The 14641-nt window shown below is 41.9% G+C and overlaps 1 protein-coding gene across 4 annotated transcripts in view; it reads right to left on the reverse strand.

The window, feature by feature from the left end:
* Positions 1 to 14641, reverse strand: part of rapgef6 (Rap guanine nucleotide exchange factor (GEF) 6) — a 111268-nt gene that overhangs the window by 38601 nt on the left and 58026 nt on the right. For all 4 annotated transcript variants that reach the window (XM_069174914.1, XM_069174913.1, XM_069174912.1 and 1 more), the window contains 6 exons: positions 12407 to 12538; positions 7570 to 7750; positions 5261 to 5397; positions 3678 to 3836; positions 2306 to 2458; positions 708 to 872 (listed from right to left, as the gene is read on the reverse strand). In XM_069174914.1, the coding sequence (XP_069031015.1) occupies positions 708 to 872; positions 2306 to 2458; positions 3678 to 3836; positions 5261 to 5397; positions 7570 to 7750; positions 12407 to 12538 (927 nt within the window). The remainder of the gene's footprint in view (positions 1 to 707; positions 873 to 2305; positions 2459 to 3677; positions 3837 to 5260; positions 5398 to 7569; positions 7751 to 12406; positions 12539 to 14641) is intronic.

Consider the following 14641-nt stretch of genomic DNA (forward strand, 5'->3'; position numbering starts at 1 on the left):
CTGAGCTTGCTGAGCTCGTATCGATCGGCACGTGAGCACGTGAAATCCCATCAACATGCATGAATACAGAACATCAGGAGTGCTGATAAGAGCATTTAGATCATCATTTAAAACACACACTCTGTAACGGTATGAATACATGTATGTAATTTGAACTTGAAGAAGACTCCAAAATACGCTTATAACCTCCAACACTGATACACAAACCTCTTAAACATTCTCATCTCACAAAACGGCCTCCCTGACATTTCACGTCTCCTCTCACCCCAGTGCACAAATATCTTCCTGGTGCGTGCACACGCACGCACGCACGCACGCACACACGCACACTGCAGTCTTTGACACACCCATCCACACACCATGCAAACAGTTTTGACCCTGAAATAAACCTTTGCGGATGTGTGAAAAAGTAAAGACCAGACAAAATGTCCTCACAAAGACAGATGTACAAGTAGACACACACACACGCACACGCACACTGCAGTCTTTCACAAACCCCTTCCACACATACACAAACAACCCTCAATCCAATCCTTACCCCAACATATTTCTACCCTGTACCCTAACACCAATCCTGAAATACACCTTTGAGGGTGTGTGAGAAAGTGAGGACCAACTAAAATGTCCCCACAAAGACAGATATACAAGTATACACACACACACACACACACACACACACACACACACACACACACACACATACTGACCGTGTCCCGGAGGCTGTCAACCTTGAACCACTCCAGCAGCTTCTTTCCCACCTCCATGGGACTTGACAGGAAGGTCCTGTAGGTCAGCAGGAAGTCTTCGATGTAGGTGGGGTCCACCACCGACGGCTCCTCCACCAGGTGCATGATCAGACGCTCCGGGGTTCCCTGGGGTGAGAAAATACACACACACACATATAAGGATACCCAGAGGAAATATATAACATACTGCACACTCATACATACACATGTAAGACAGCTGAAATCACACATTATCTATACAGACAGACACAGACACACACACACACACACACACACACACACACACGCACGGTAAGAAGCCGACACAATATGCGCATGCACACAACAATTTCAATAAATTATGTCGACATTAATCATAAAAGTGACAAGGACAAGTATAGAAATGCAGCTATTGAACTGAGCTGTCAGTCCCCCATCGATAACACAAAGACACACATGCATACACACACACACACACACACACACACACACACACACACACACACACACACACACACACACACACAATTGCTCCTTCATTACAGCAAACTAAAGGATTTATTGCAGTTGCTGTGGATTTGTATGAGAATAAAACATGAAATATTTTGGACCACATTCTTGACTCTTATGTCTATTTTTATTCCTAAGTATAAGATTGAAAGACGCACAAACTCCACTCTTCATCTTTCAGTGTGTTTGCTAATATAACCACAGCGGAGGTTCCTGGGGGGGAAATGATTCATTTGACAGGGAAGAGAAACTAGAAAGGCATCCACTTTTGTCAGACACAAAAAGAAGAAAGCCAAAAACAGAAGCGGAAACGCCAGCACTTGTGAATTGACTCATCTCCACTGGATGCGTCTTGGAGCCAACAGCTTTCCTTCGGAGCGGCAGCCAAAGAGATTCATTCAGGCCCATTATCTGATCAATACCTGGCTGCCTCTGGAGAACCGGGGGGGGAAGGATCAAAAGGCTTCGGAACGCACTGCAATGTAGCGTGCAAGACAAACACCGATAGTGCTAACGGTGCCTCTTAACGATCAACAAAGAACAGCGAGCAGCTGCACTCTAAGTACTATATCTGTGAGGGAATGGTCAATTGATAATGATGCAGTACTCAAAGCAATTCAAGGCTTCTCACTGTATTTAGTGCATAATAATGAAAAGAGAGTGAAGATGTGAATTTCTGACCTGAGAAGTTTGTCATGTTAACACAGGCTTAGGTGAGATTAACTGAGCTTAGTAGCGTAACCTTAACCTTGGACCTTAAGCCTTCTGGGTGTCTTCCTGGGTCTCATCTTGATCAAGAGAAGTTCTTGAACAAGGTTAAATGTATTTCTCTATTGAGGCTGTTACAGAAGCACAAGGGACGCCATCTTTTGAACCTCGAAAGTCCTGCAACCCAACTTTCCTGATCTTTGTTGGAAGGCGAGGTCACAAACAAAACAGACACTTTGGGATGTCGAAAAATTTCAGCAGACTCTTCAAAGAAGCAAAAAAAATGCCCCATTGAATCCCGCTTAAACTCCAGTTTTTCTAAATCTAAACAACGCTGCTCTTGAACATTTGAGATCACCAACCTTGATGACGATGTGCCCCTTCCTGGTCCCGCTGCGATCAAGCTCCCGGTGCTCCTTCACCATCACGATCTCCCCCTCCTCCTCCACCTTGTGGGTGTTCTTCTCCACATGGTTGAGGATGCGCCAGTAGTCCTCCTGGGCGATGCACACGAACTGGTCGAGGACGACATGGGGACAGCGCGTGAACTTGTAGTAGAGCACAACACTGCACTGCACCACAGTCGGGTACTCAGACAACAGCACAGAGGAAGCATGAGGGTTGTCGGAGAGAGGCATGAGAGGGACAGACGGGTGGTGGAAGGAATGTCCAACAACACTAATCTCCCACTGAACTAAACCTGATCAAAGAAGTCTGAATTGAAGTACCTGTGGTGGCGCAAAATCCCCTAAACTAGCCATTTAGGAGAAGCATCCTTCACTACAGTTGGACACCGCAGCTAAAATAACTTCCCATTATAGCACACAGAACAGAAAGTGCTCAGACATGACTCTTTGCTCCCCTGTAGCACTGGCACTTGTGCTTCTCTCGTCACTAAATAATCTGTTTCTGCATTTGCAACTTCCTGTGTATGTGAAGACAGGAAATGAAGCACACAGCTGAGGAACTGGGCAGCAAAGACAGAGGAGCTGTCACTGCTTTTACCTTTTCACATTGTAGCTCCATATTAAGACTGTATAAGAAACCAACCGAGGCTATTAGTAAACACGAACTGAGAAACCCAACACCTGATGATTGTACATGACAAGCCTGTGACTTACTTCCCAACCAAGACTCTGCATTTTAAAGCTGCTTGAAAAGCAACATGATTTTAATTATACCAATTTAAACTTTAAAACTGAAAAGGAAGGAAAGAATGGTAAAAAAAAAAAAAAAAAACTTTAGATGTGTAACTGTTTTGCTGTGTTTGCAAACCTCTAGTTTAGAAATGAAAACAATACTTTACTTTGTGAGTTTTGAACGTTGACAGATTTTGCATAATAAGGTTGAGAAAAGCAAAAATCCTGCAAATCTTCAATAAATATTTGTACAGGCAAAAATTCTGTGATATCCCCCCAAAAATGTGTAATTATAAAGACATTTGTTTTGCAAACAGTGGTGAAACGAGATTACTTTTGCTTTCAAAATAAGAGTCAATATTGTTTCTACTTGCACCACGAGACCAAAAAAAATAAAAAAAAATAAATATATATATATATATATATATATATATATATATATATATAATTTTTTTTTTTAAAGGGAACCATGTCAGACATCAAATTCCAGGTCGTCCCACAATCCTTCAGTTCACCATCACACTAAGGCTGTAAGGTTTACCAAACCTCTTTCTGTGAGCAGCTCAACAAGTGGTTTTGTTCTTCTCTTCTTTACCTGGCAGTCGTCCCCCTTGGTGCGAACTTCTCCGTGCATGTACTGCTTGTCCAGAGAGGGTGAGATGCCGAAGCTGTTGCCCATGCAGAGAGTCTCCACCCTTCCCTCGGGATGGCTGATCTCAACCGCTCCATTCAAGATCACATACCAGAGGTCCAGCTGCAGACAGATGCATGAAGAGAAACGATCCAAATCATCAAAACACGCAACATTAAACCTTTTTTTTTTTTTTTTTTTTTTTTTTGGTTCTGCAGAGGGGTCTGCTGCTCATCGTGACGCTCGCTTATGTATCTCATTCTTGCTCTTCTTTCATGTTCTTTTCAGCGGCTGAGTCAATATACTGCACGTCCATGCATACTTAATATCTTGTAGTGTTGAAACTACTAGTAACAGGGTAGAAACTACAACTGGAGTTGGCACACAATGTCAAATCTCTACTGACTTGACTGTGGATCAGACAACAGGCTCATCGTTAGCATCACTTGGCACGGTAACATGTTTAATCGTTGCGCACGAATGGTAACGTAAATGCTCTAACTGGTGTGCATTGTGTGAGGCATTACTACGATGGTGAAGAGGTATTGTGTCTCTGGTGGTGGCTTTTGAAAAGGAAATGCTGGCGGGCATAATGCAAGAAGCCACTCATCCCGCGTGTGAGCGGATGGAGGGAGGGTGAACGAGCCCTCGGGTCCCTCCGCAGCGATAACCGATATTTCCTCCTCATTGCCTTTTCATTCTCTGGCCGGTTATCACCCAGCAAATCTCCGATTCTCTCCCCTCTGTGCTTCTCACTTTCTCTCCTCAGTTTCTGTGTTTTGTTATTCCAGTCAGCCTGTCACTCCCGTTATTCCTCAGCAATCATTAAAGGTGAAGAAAGGTAATCAAACACATACATACTGAAAATAAAGGGGCATTTTTTTTTCTCTGACATTTACATAAGTATATCACTTCTTAAAGCACACAGCCTCTGAATTTATATCATTAATGTTTACAGGATCCTGCAGAGTTCTTATTCTTCAAATAAAATCACAACTGTTTTTCCCTCTTCATTGTAACTCTTGATGGCTCCCTCATGTTCCATTTCCCTCCCTCCCTGTCCTCTGAAGCACTTTACCTCTCCCTCCACTTCTGTTAGACCACTTTAGACTCTTTATTTTCCTCTCCCTCTCACACTGTTGACTTCCGAGACGAGCCGAGTGCTCCTTTTTGACCTTCAAACGGGAGTCCGCAGAGACAGTGGAGCGCAGGAGAAAATGCCAGTCAACCGCCTCGACGTGGACAGCATGGAGGCACGTACACACAGTCGATGCCGACTCTCAACAACTGCGTGTGTTCATGGTTTTGTCCTGGTGGCGTGTGCTCCCGTCCTCGGCGGCTGGCGGTCCATTGCCGTTTATCGCCTTGTCGGTTTCGATGCCGCTTCTTGTAACCAAACAGCCGTGACGGAGCTCCCGTTTCTCAGGCATGTAACTTAATTAATTAGCTGTGAAGGGGCTCGGGGTGATTGACGGGGGCTTCTTCCCTGTAACTTGAAATCAGTTGTGTTCTACACGTGTCCTTGTGAGTTAATAGTCCGTTCATACCTCCTGTTTGTCGTGCAGTATGACTGTGCCAGCCTGCTCCACCACCTCGAACACCATGACGCTGCAAAGGTCCCTCCGCACAGACATGGTCATGTTGGCGAAGGCGGGCAGCTGGTGCATGAACTCCAGCAGTTGCTCTATTGGGCACGGAAATAGAGAGAAGCAGAGAGACAAAAAAAAAAAAATACCCATTAGGCTTTGTGAACCATGAAAAGATTGTGTATTGATGTAACTTGCGTATCCAAAGCAATGTGTCTCAGGTGTGCGCTGTAAAACACTCATTGATTTTTCCACAGACAAACAGCAACCTTTCTATAACAATCTATGGACTTTTGAATGGTCTCTTCCGCAAGCAAACAGAGGTCACTGGACTCAAACACAAAAACAAAACTTTTAGAAAATGTTGAACTCGCCATCTGACAGGTTCAGTGTTTAGAATTTAGGGGAATCTATTGGCAGAAATGGAATACAGTATGTATAATTATGTTTTATTAGTGTGTTTAACTAAACTAAACTAAGAATTGCTCTTTCATTTTCTTAGAATTAGCCCTTCATATCAATATAGTGAGCGGGTCATCCTCTATGGAGCCCGCCATGTTCCTACAGAAGCCCGGTAGGGACAAACCAAACACTGGCTCACTGGCTTTAATGTTTTTTTTTTGCGACTTTGGTGGATGAGCATTTAGAGGAGGAGCGTTCAATTGGCTGCAATCTGCAACCTCACCACTAGAGGCCACTAAATCCCACAGACTCCTCCTCTAATGTATGAGAATCAGTGCTGTCAGCAAAACTGTATTACTCCTCTTCATTTTATAAACAACTCTGGATCTATTTCCCTCTGAATCAAACATAACACAAACACACAGATCACTTCATTTGTTAATTATTTTCATCCAGCAACACAAAGCGTCAGTGGATCAGTGAATACTATCTGTGCTTAAGAGCTTCATATCTGCAACGAAAGTGTGTTCCCTCCCTACTGCTCCTCTCTCTGCTCTGTAGCTGAGAACAGAGTGACCTACAACCACACACAGCACATCATGCTGCTCAGTTTCTCCCTTTCATCCCCCCCCTCATGATGTTATCACCTCAATTTCTTCAATTCTATTTCTTCACTTTTTAAATAGTTCAAAGCACCAGATTGTTTGGAGTTTGTCAGATGAAAAAAAAAAAAAACCACTGAATCATAAAGTTTAGATTTAATTTAGTACATGTTTGTTATTAAGATTGGAAACTATCACGTGACCGATCAAGAATGTAGTAAGCTGTGCAAAATAAAGCTAAACCCTTCAAAGTTGTACATGCAAAACTAAACAGGGAGGCAGTGCAATGGTTTCACTCGGGCACTAATGAAATCTATGTAAGTTGTATGGTTGAAAAATTCTACTAAATATGTTAATGGCTCTCCTGAAAATTGGCAAAATGACTGTTTGTTATCTTTTCTGGCTTGTGACACCTTAAGACAAAGTTGTGTCTTCATGCGACCCTTCATCGTGTTTATGGGTTGTGAGCAGTTCACCATTAGATTGATTTTTCTTTCAAAGTTTTCCAAGTTTTATTTGACTGCTTTTTAGAGACACAATCATCCAGTAATTAATGTAAAAAGTCAACCTAATATTGCAAAGTAGACATGTTTTCTCCAGCTTTACTATTCTTTACACTGGCCCATCAGCCCTATGATTTATCAAGCAACACCTTGGGATGCTGTTTGTCTTAACAAACACTATGGATAGCCAACCTTGAACATCTCTGGCTGTTTATTTAGGAAAATACTTCCAGAGAGTCTCTGGATCGGATAAATGGAGCTGGCGAAACACGTTTATCAAAAGTGAATTGAAGTGAGTTCATTTTCTCCCCTCAGCTCCTCGCTGCATTGTGTCTTTTCCTCTGAATGGGCTGTGACGGTGAAGGCCACGAGAAGGCCAGCCTCCCAGCAGGCACACAGCAGGCCGGGCCTTTACAACTTCTCTCAGCTCTCTGATGTGGTCACCTTCTCCTCCAGGACCCCACTGGGTCCCACTAATGAGGTCACTTCTCTGATTGCCTGCTTAAAAGTACACACTGGAAGGGCACCGGTGTTTAGAGACCACTGCGAGGGGTCCTCGTGAGAGGGGGGCATCTGTGTATCTCCCTCGTGTGTGCTTACTGAATGATTGGTGGTCTAAAAATAGCAACGACTTCTCCTTTTCATTTTACTTGAAAATATGCTATTCATTAGCTGATTTAAGAGCGCTCATGTCTGACACTGAAGACCAACAAATGATAGATTCCAAGCAAAAGTAAAAGCAACATAAATAACTCAGACTGACCGATGTCGTCGTCATTGCGGTCGGCCGGATCTTTTTCCAGACACTCTCGGACCAGGTCTCGGCCCAGAAGGGTGTCTGAAGCTCTCTCCAGGTCCTCATCTTCCTCCTCCTCTTCCTCACTGTCCACTGCAGCTTCCGGAAGTCCGGACAGGTCCACGTCCCCCAGCTCGCTCTCAGTGGCCTGGGGGAGAAGACGGTGAACAAAGCAGGACATTAGTTGGTCAATAACAGTACAAGGAAGAATTGTTTAACTTAGAATGACAAATCAAGTCAGTGTTTTATACATTAGTGATGAAAACGCCCCTTTTATGGATTTTTGTGAAATCTAATAGCTTTTGATGGCCATAGGGATTATCTTTCGACTTAAAACTGAATATCTCAAGCGGTGACTTGGGTATTAATATTGGGACCAATGAGCTGGCAAGGAGGACAATAACAAAACAGATTTAAAAGAAAGCAAGTAAAAAGGAGCTTTAGGACTATTCGATATCTTTACAAGACAGTTTAGAAACTGCCACAGCTATGAATTCTGTGTGATAACAGAGATATGAAAAGAGATGACACAACAGTAATTTTGAGGAAGTCGCCACATTTAAAGTGATCATCTTTATAGTCAAATATTTCACATGATTTCAGTTTTTGACCGTTAACAAGTATAAGAGAAATTTAATCTATTAAATTGTCTTTCTAACTCTACAGCTCTATTTATTTCATGAGGGTTTTTGGTGATCCATCCTTCACATAAAACATGAAGAATAACCTTGGAATGGGCAGCTGTACCTGTGACCCTGAGCCAAAACCCAGACACCAAGTCCCCGACGAACAAACAGAGGCTAACGGCCAAATATTTAAATCCAGCAGCAATAATTCATATTTCGCCATATTTCCTCCGTGCAGGGCAGACAGGTGTTTGGCAGAGAATGGTATCTAGAGGGGCTTCTAGGTCAGCTGGGAATTGAACCATCAACCCAGAGGTGAAAAGAGGAACTCTCTAGTGGTGGTGCAAGCATTGCAGGCCATCTGTCACGGTTTGCAGGTTAGGCCTAAAAGCAAAAAGAACTGACTGGCAAAAATGAGCTTCAGACCTTTGTCTGTTCTCCGAATTAATTTGTATTAATGTGTTTATTTAGGCAGAGAATTCACCTCATTTATCATCCTTACTTAATAAAAAGGTGAAAGGAAAGGGCATTGTGCTGCATTTATGGTTTAATATCATACAGGTAACAATGATGGCCACAGGTTGTGCTGACATGGATCTTGAGGACAAATTGTGTTTGTGTTAATATTTTTTTTTAGCACAGAATTAATAAATGCCTCAGCGACTGTGTGGTAGCCATAATGTGCCATTTTCATGTTGACAAAGTTCTAAAGACATTATGTTTGAAGGGAGATTAAGGTGATCAATATATCACCATCTTATACTAGTTTGTCTTAACTTTTGACAATGAGAAAAACAAATAACAATGGCTACTTCTACTGGAAGTAATATCCTGGTGTGCCTGTTTATTTGTTTATATGTTTGTTAACTTAACTATTTTTCTTCTACATTGTATTATTTATTGCCCATAACTGGGCGATAAGCATCGGTGTCCAATGGATGGCTAATATATATTTTTTTGCATTCTTTTAAGTGTAACTTTTCTCTAAACTCCACTTTGAAGGTTCATTGTGGAATAAAGAACAAGATTAAAGTGCAGAATAAAGCCAGTATCTCTTTCACCCAGCGACATTCTCCTGTCGATACCAAATGTTCCAATGTTTTGGGAGTAGCTACTGAGTAGATCCGAGGAGATTCAGCTGGAATATATCATCTGTTGTATCTGGTGGGGAAAAAAAAGGTTCATTTCCTGGCCCACGAGATGGACTCTGCCCAGCGATGCAATCGCGTTCTGGGGTTCTACAGAGATTTGGGACATGGCCAAAAGGCTTTATGGGTTCCTCCGAGGCAAGGGGATTAACCTAACAGTCCATCTCAAGTTCAAGCACAGGTCCACTCCTGTTTTCATAAATTAGGTTGAACAAGCCATTTAGAGGACTTTTAAAACACACCAGCTGCTCTGTCCTTTCTTGTTCCCGCTGCAGCAGATGCATTTAATTTGGTCAAAGACATGAGAGAAGACAAGCCAGACTAAATTCCGTCCAAAATAATTTAGTTTAAACGCGGTTATTTTCTAACCACTCCAATAATAAATGACTAACAAAATAAAAAAGAATGACCTGAAATAATTTCATTAAATGGACTCTTTCCTGACTTGAACAACAAAACCAAGATAAGCACAAGGCAGGAAAAAAATACTCATGATACTAAAAAGCTGGACAACAGCCATCCCGCTGTGTAACACAATGTAAACTCTGCAAGTATATTTGTTCTTTAGCTTCATCTCTGATTTATGAATTCTTGGACATTTGTCTCATGAATTCATCATGGACTCAATGTGAAGACAGGCAAATACCAAAAGGGCTTCAGGCCTTTTTTTTTTATAGATGTCAAGAATAGGGAACACTTTATATTGTCAGTTAGAGGCTGGCATCGAGGTTGTTAAGTATTTGCAGAAATTCTTGGCCTTCAATATAAACTTTTATGGAAAAAGGAGGGATTAAGGTAGCGGAGGAGAACTGTGGCTCAGTCCAGAGACAACAAGATCTCACTATATTCTCTCTCTCGCTCTATCTTTCCCCTCATCCACTGTCACTTTCAGAGCTTCTGAGAGCCCGATTCATTCAGAATGCAGGATGCGCCCCTTTCAGTCCAATACCCCCGGTATCAGAACAAGTTTGAGTCAGGAGGACATTTCTCAGGGACGGGGGACATCGGATCTGCAAGAGCCGCTGCATTTTACAGAGCTGTGACAGGAGAACAGAGACAGACAGGAGAAAAAATGAGGGAGGATCGTACAAGGGTTCAGGATATATAGTAGCCAAGAGATGAAAGGAAAGAATGGAAGAATTATGAGGAGTGTGGGAAAGGGCGGCAAAGTTGGGGAGTGAAGAGAAAGTTTAGGAAAGAAAGGGAGTGTGGGTAAAAAAAAAAAAAAAAAGAAAGAAAAAAAAAAACAAGGTGTGGGAGAAATCCAGAACAAAAACAGTGGGTTGCATTGACAGCTGACGACCACAGCTGAAGAAAGGTCAGCGCTTTAAGACAGCTGTAAACAAACACGGAGTCGGGTCAGTGACAAGCTGATGGGATCAGATCCGTGTGATAAATACCTAATCTGAGGATGAGAAGATCAGGTCTCTGTGTTTAACGCCTATCCCAGGTTGACCTGATTTACATCAACCTGCATTCGCTCACAGGCAGGCCGAAGAGGGAGGACAGGTTGGGGGGCAGATTGTACGATGGGTACTGAGGTAAGGTATCAGACGATATCAGAATTATGTACGTTGTTGTTGTTTTTTTTAGTCAGCCAAGTTTTTTTGCCTTGACAATAATTTGCGGCCATTTTCTTGGTTGTGCTTTGCCCCGTTTCTTTGCTCTTTCATGTTTCTTTCTCCTTACGTAGATATTTTTTTGTTGAGTGCATATCTTGCTTGAGTCAACAGATTAAATATAAACTGGCACCTGATAAAATGAGGACATCAGCATCGCTAACATTCCTCCCTGAAACAAACCTCCTCATTAGCTGTGTGGCCAGCGGTGCCCATAGATCACAGCAGCTCATCAACGAGCTCATTAGTGTGGAGCGAACAGACCGCACTGGCTCCCATGATGAACGCTAACAATGCTATCAAGCTAGCGTCAAAAATAACTTTTTCTAGCCCCCCCTCCCCCCCCCCCTCCCACACACACACACACACACACACACATTCGCAAACGTGTGCAGAATGTAGTTCGTGGAGAGGAATATAACAAAGCATCCAACTGCAGTGCTGTGTAAAGAAAAGTCAAGTCTGAAGATAATGTGGAGAGGTTTTCTGGATTTATTACGACTTTTTGTGTAAAGACGGGAGATTAGAGGAGCCGAGGGATTAAAATGATTAGATGACAGGCTTATCATGTACGCTTTATACGGGCTATTGATTTGCAGCCGTTTAGATACCCTCCACTCGACAGAGGCATTACATTCCAAAGCGCATTGAGCTGATGAATGCTTCGAAATGTCAAATAAAGGTGAGGCAGATACAAGAGGGGAAAGTAAAATGTAAAGACCCCCAGGCCTGATAATGAGGAATTTTAAATTTAAGAAATAAAATTTTATACATCGAGCTGAAGGTTTTTTTTTTTTTTTTAAATGCTACTGCAGAAAAATGCTCCCATTGAAAGAAAGAAGAAATAATTTTAAAATGAAGGAATTAACATTAAAAAGAGTTCAAAGGTCAACAGGTTCCTATTGCTTCTGTTAACTGTGTATGTGTGCCTTAGAGTATATAAGGTCAGGTATTTTGATATAGGGGCTGTAATTAATTTGTTAAACTTTGTGTGCTATTTATTTATATATGTTCCTCATTGCATTTTTATGCATTTTTAACTGAATTGAACCTAATTTAATAGCCCAACAAACTGATTTATTCTCAACAGTTACAAAGGAAGAAGGTATGCAGGGAAATTTAGAAAAATATATGCAACAGGGCCAATCATGATCATCTTACTCTGCAGTATATACGTCTACTAACTGAGAGACTGATTCCTGTTCTGTGGAACAAAAGTTACGGACACAACATCAGCATCAGCACACATAACGTTAGTGAGTGGATGCAGACAAAATGACATTTTCTGCAGTTCTTCTACTTTCAAACCCCTAAACTATATACACATGCACATTTTGCATCATTTAGGTTTGCTGGTGCAATTTCAGATAAAAAGAAAAGATAAAATGATTGAAAACAATGAGGCACCCACCTGGTAAATATCTGATAGGCTGCTGCTCCCTGAATCACTGGCAATGCTGCATCCTGACTGGCTGGGAGGCATATGCATCACCTGCTGGTGGGCATGGTCTGTTAGGTGCATCTTATTGAGGTCAGCAGGAAGCTGTTCAGACAGACAGGAAGTGGTAGAGATAGAGAAGATAAACAAAGAGAGAAGGTGAGAGGATACGAGTTCAACAGAGGTAAATACTCTCTCATACACACAGTTCGGCAGAGGCAAACACACACACACACACACACACACACACACACACACACACACACACACACACACACGCACACACACACACGCACACACACACGCACACACACACACACACACACACACACACACACGCGATGTTTCATCAGCCTGAAAGCCAAAGCTGGTTTGGCACCGTTTGACATGTCATACTCCAGGATAATTAACCTGGGGAAGATGGAACAGTAGATATTTCAGGTGGTGATGAATTATGGTCCAGACATGCAGACTGATATGATTTCTGGTAGCTGGTGAAGGGGTCCCGTATGCTCCTATATTTTTGGAGTGACCTCAACAAAATGATAAAATTGTTCATCCTGGATTTTCTATTACATGGACAGCTTACATGTGAGCTATATGTGCACGCTTGTCTACACATACAGACACAACAGAAAAGAATACACAAACATCGACAGACCGAAATATATTTACATCAACCCAAACAAGCACAAAACAACACAAGAACTCACACGTGCAACAACGTGACATAAAGCAGCCACAAACAAAAACAAATCTGGTCTTGGCGGTAAATGTGTTGACTTCTAGATAAGACGACAATTTGCACAAAGCAAAGTTTGAATATCGATACAAATAAAATCCAGTTGCTTCTATTGTTATTCCATTTTCAGAAAAGTGTACACACACACTTCAAAATCCAAATTGCTACGGGTTTAATCTCAAATAATATGAGACAAATTTGTCGAGCAGTGAAGTGACTTCTAAAAACACGAGTACTGTAGCGCTGTAGTTTCATCCGAGCAGAAGCAGACAACTTTTTGACATTTCTATCGACAAAAAAAAAAAAAAAAAATGCGTGGGCCCGGCGGCGCACATCTCATCAGAATAATACCCAACCTTCAGACTAAACTATCATGCAACTTTTAGTTTGCATTAAAACTAGAACCGCTGCACCTATAAAGTCCAGCTCAAACAATAAGGACAAATCAATAAATAGCTGAAGGATGTGTGATTAAGACTAATAACCGAAGCAGGCTAAATACATAAATGATATGCTTGAACCAGTTACTACACACGTAGGTGGTTGCAGAGATGTTGCTAGATCGTTACTGTTTTGTCAGCACGCGAGTCTGTTGCTTGTGTGTGGGAAATGTTTCAGCACCACGGAGAGTGAGATGAAGTGCTTCCCCTGAGCATCGCTTTTCTATTTTGAAATAATTACGCGTGTGAATCCCAGTTACGAGTTTACTTTGTCTTTTTACACCGCCATGTAGTACAGAAACACATTTTCATCCCCGTTGTGTGGGCTGGGTGAGGAAACTAACACGTCCCACTGAAATACTCTATCCACTCTTAATTAACAGACTGATTCAGACTATCATTTAATCAAGTCCTTATTAATTCTTGGAAAGGGAATTCATAACACTGGTGGTATTATGAGAGAGAGATTTACATCAAGTACATACAAATGAGTCCTCAAACAGACACTCATCAGAGGGAATATAGATACACAACCAACAAAATGCTCCCTTTTTCCCCACCATGAAGACAACTACAACAAAAATAGAATAAGTCTGAAATTGTCTTCGTGAAGCGGGGAAAAGCTCAACTAGACTCTTGAAAGACTCAACGTTAAAGGGTTTAGTACCTCTGCAAAAAAAAATGTGTTTGCACATGCTAGATACAAGAAGCTCAACCAAAGGTCAAGTTCTAGGTTTTTACTCCAAAACGTATCAACATAAGGTTGGAGAAATTCAGCGTAACGATACTTTTTTCCCTACTGTGCAGCTGTGAACAAAGGATTATTCTGCTACACCCGTACGTGATAGACGAGGATGAAAGAAGAACTAAAAAGCATTTCTGCAAAAGATTGCTACTGAAAACAGTATTTACTGTCTGATTGAAGACGTTAAAAAAAAAAAAAAAAAGGGGGATTTCTAATAAAGCAAGATATCTCGGTTCCGCCTCCGTTTCCTGTGCAGGTGTCCACTCTGTCTCAAGAAGAAA

The sequence above is a fragment of the Embiotoca jacksoni genome, unplaced genomic scaffold, assembly GCF_022577435.1.
Source record: "Embiotoca jacksoni isolate LCO1_2020_lvr unplaced genomic scaffold, fEmbJac1.0.p SCAF_62, whole genome shotgun sequence".
Taxonomy (NCBI): Eukaryota; Metazoa; Chordata; class Actinopteri; family Embiotocidae; genus Embiotoca; species Embiotoca jacksoni.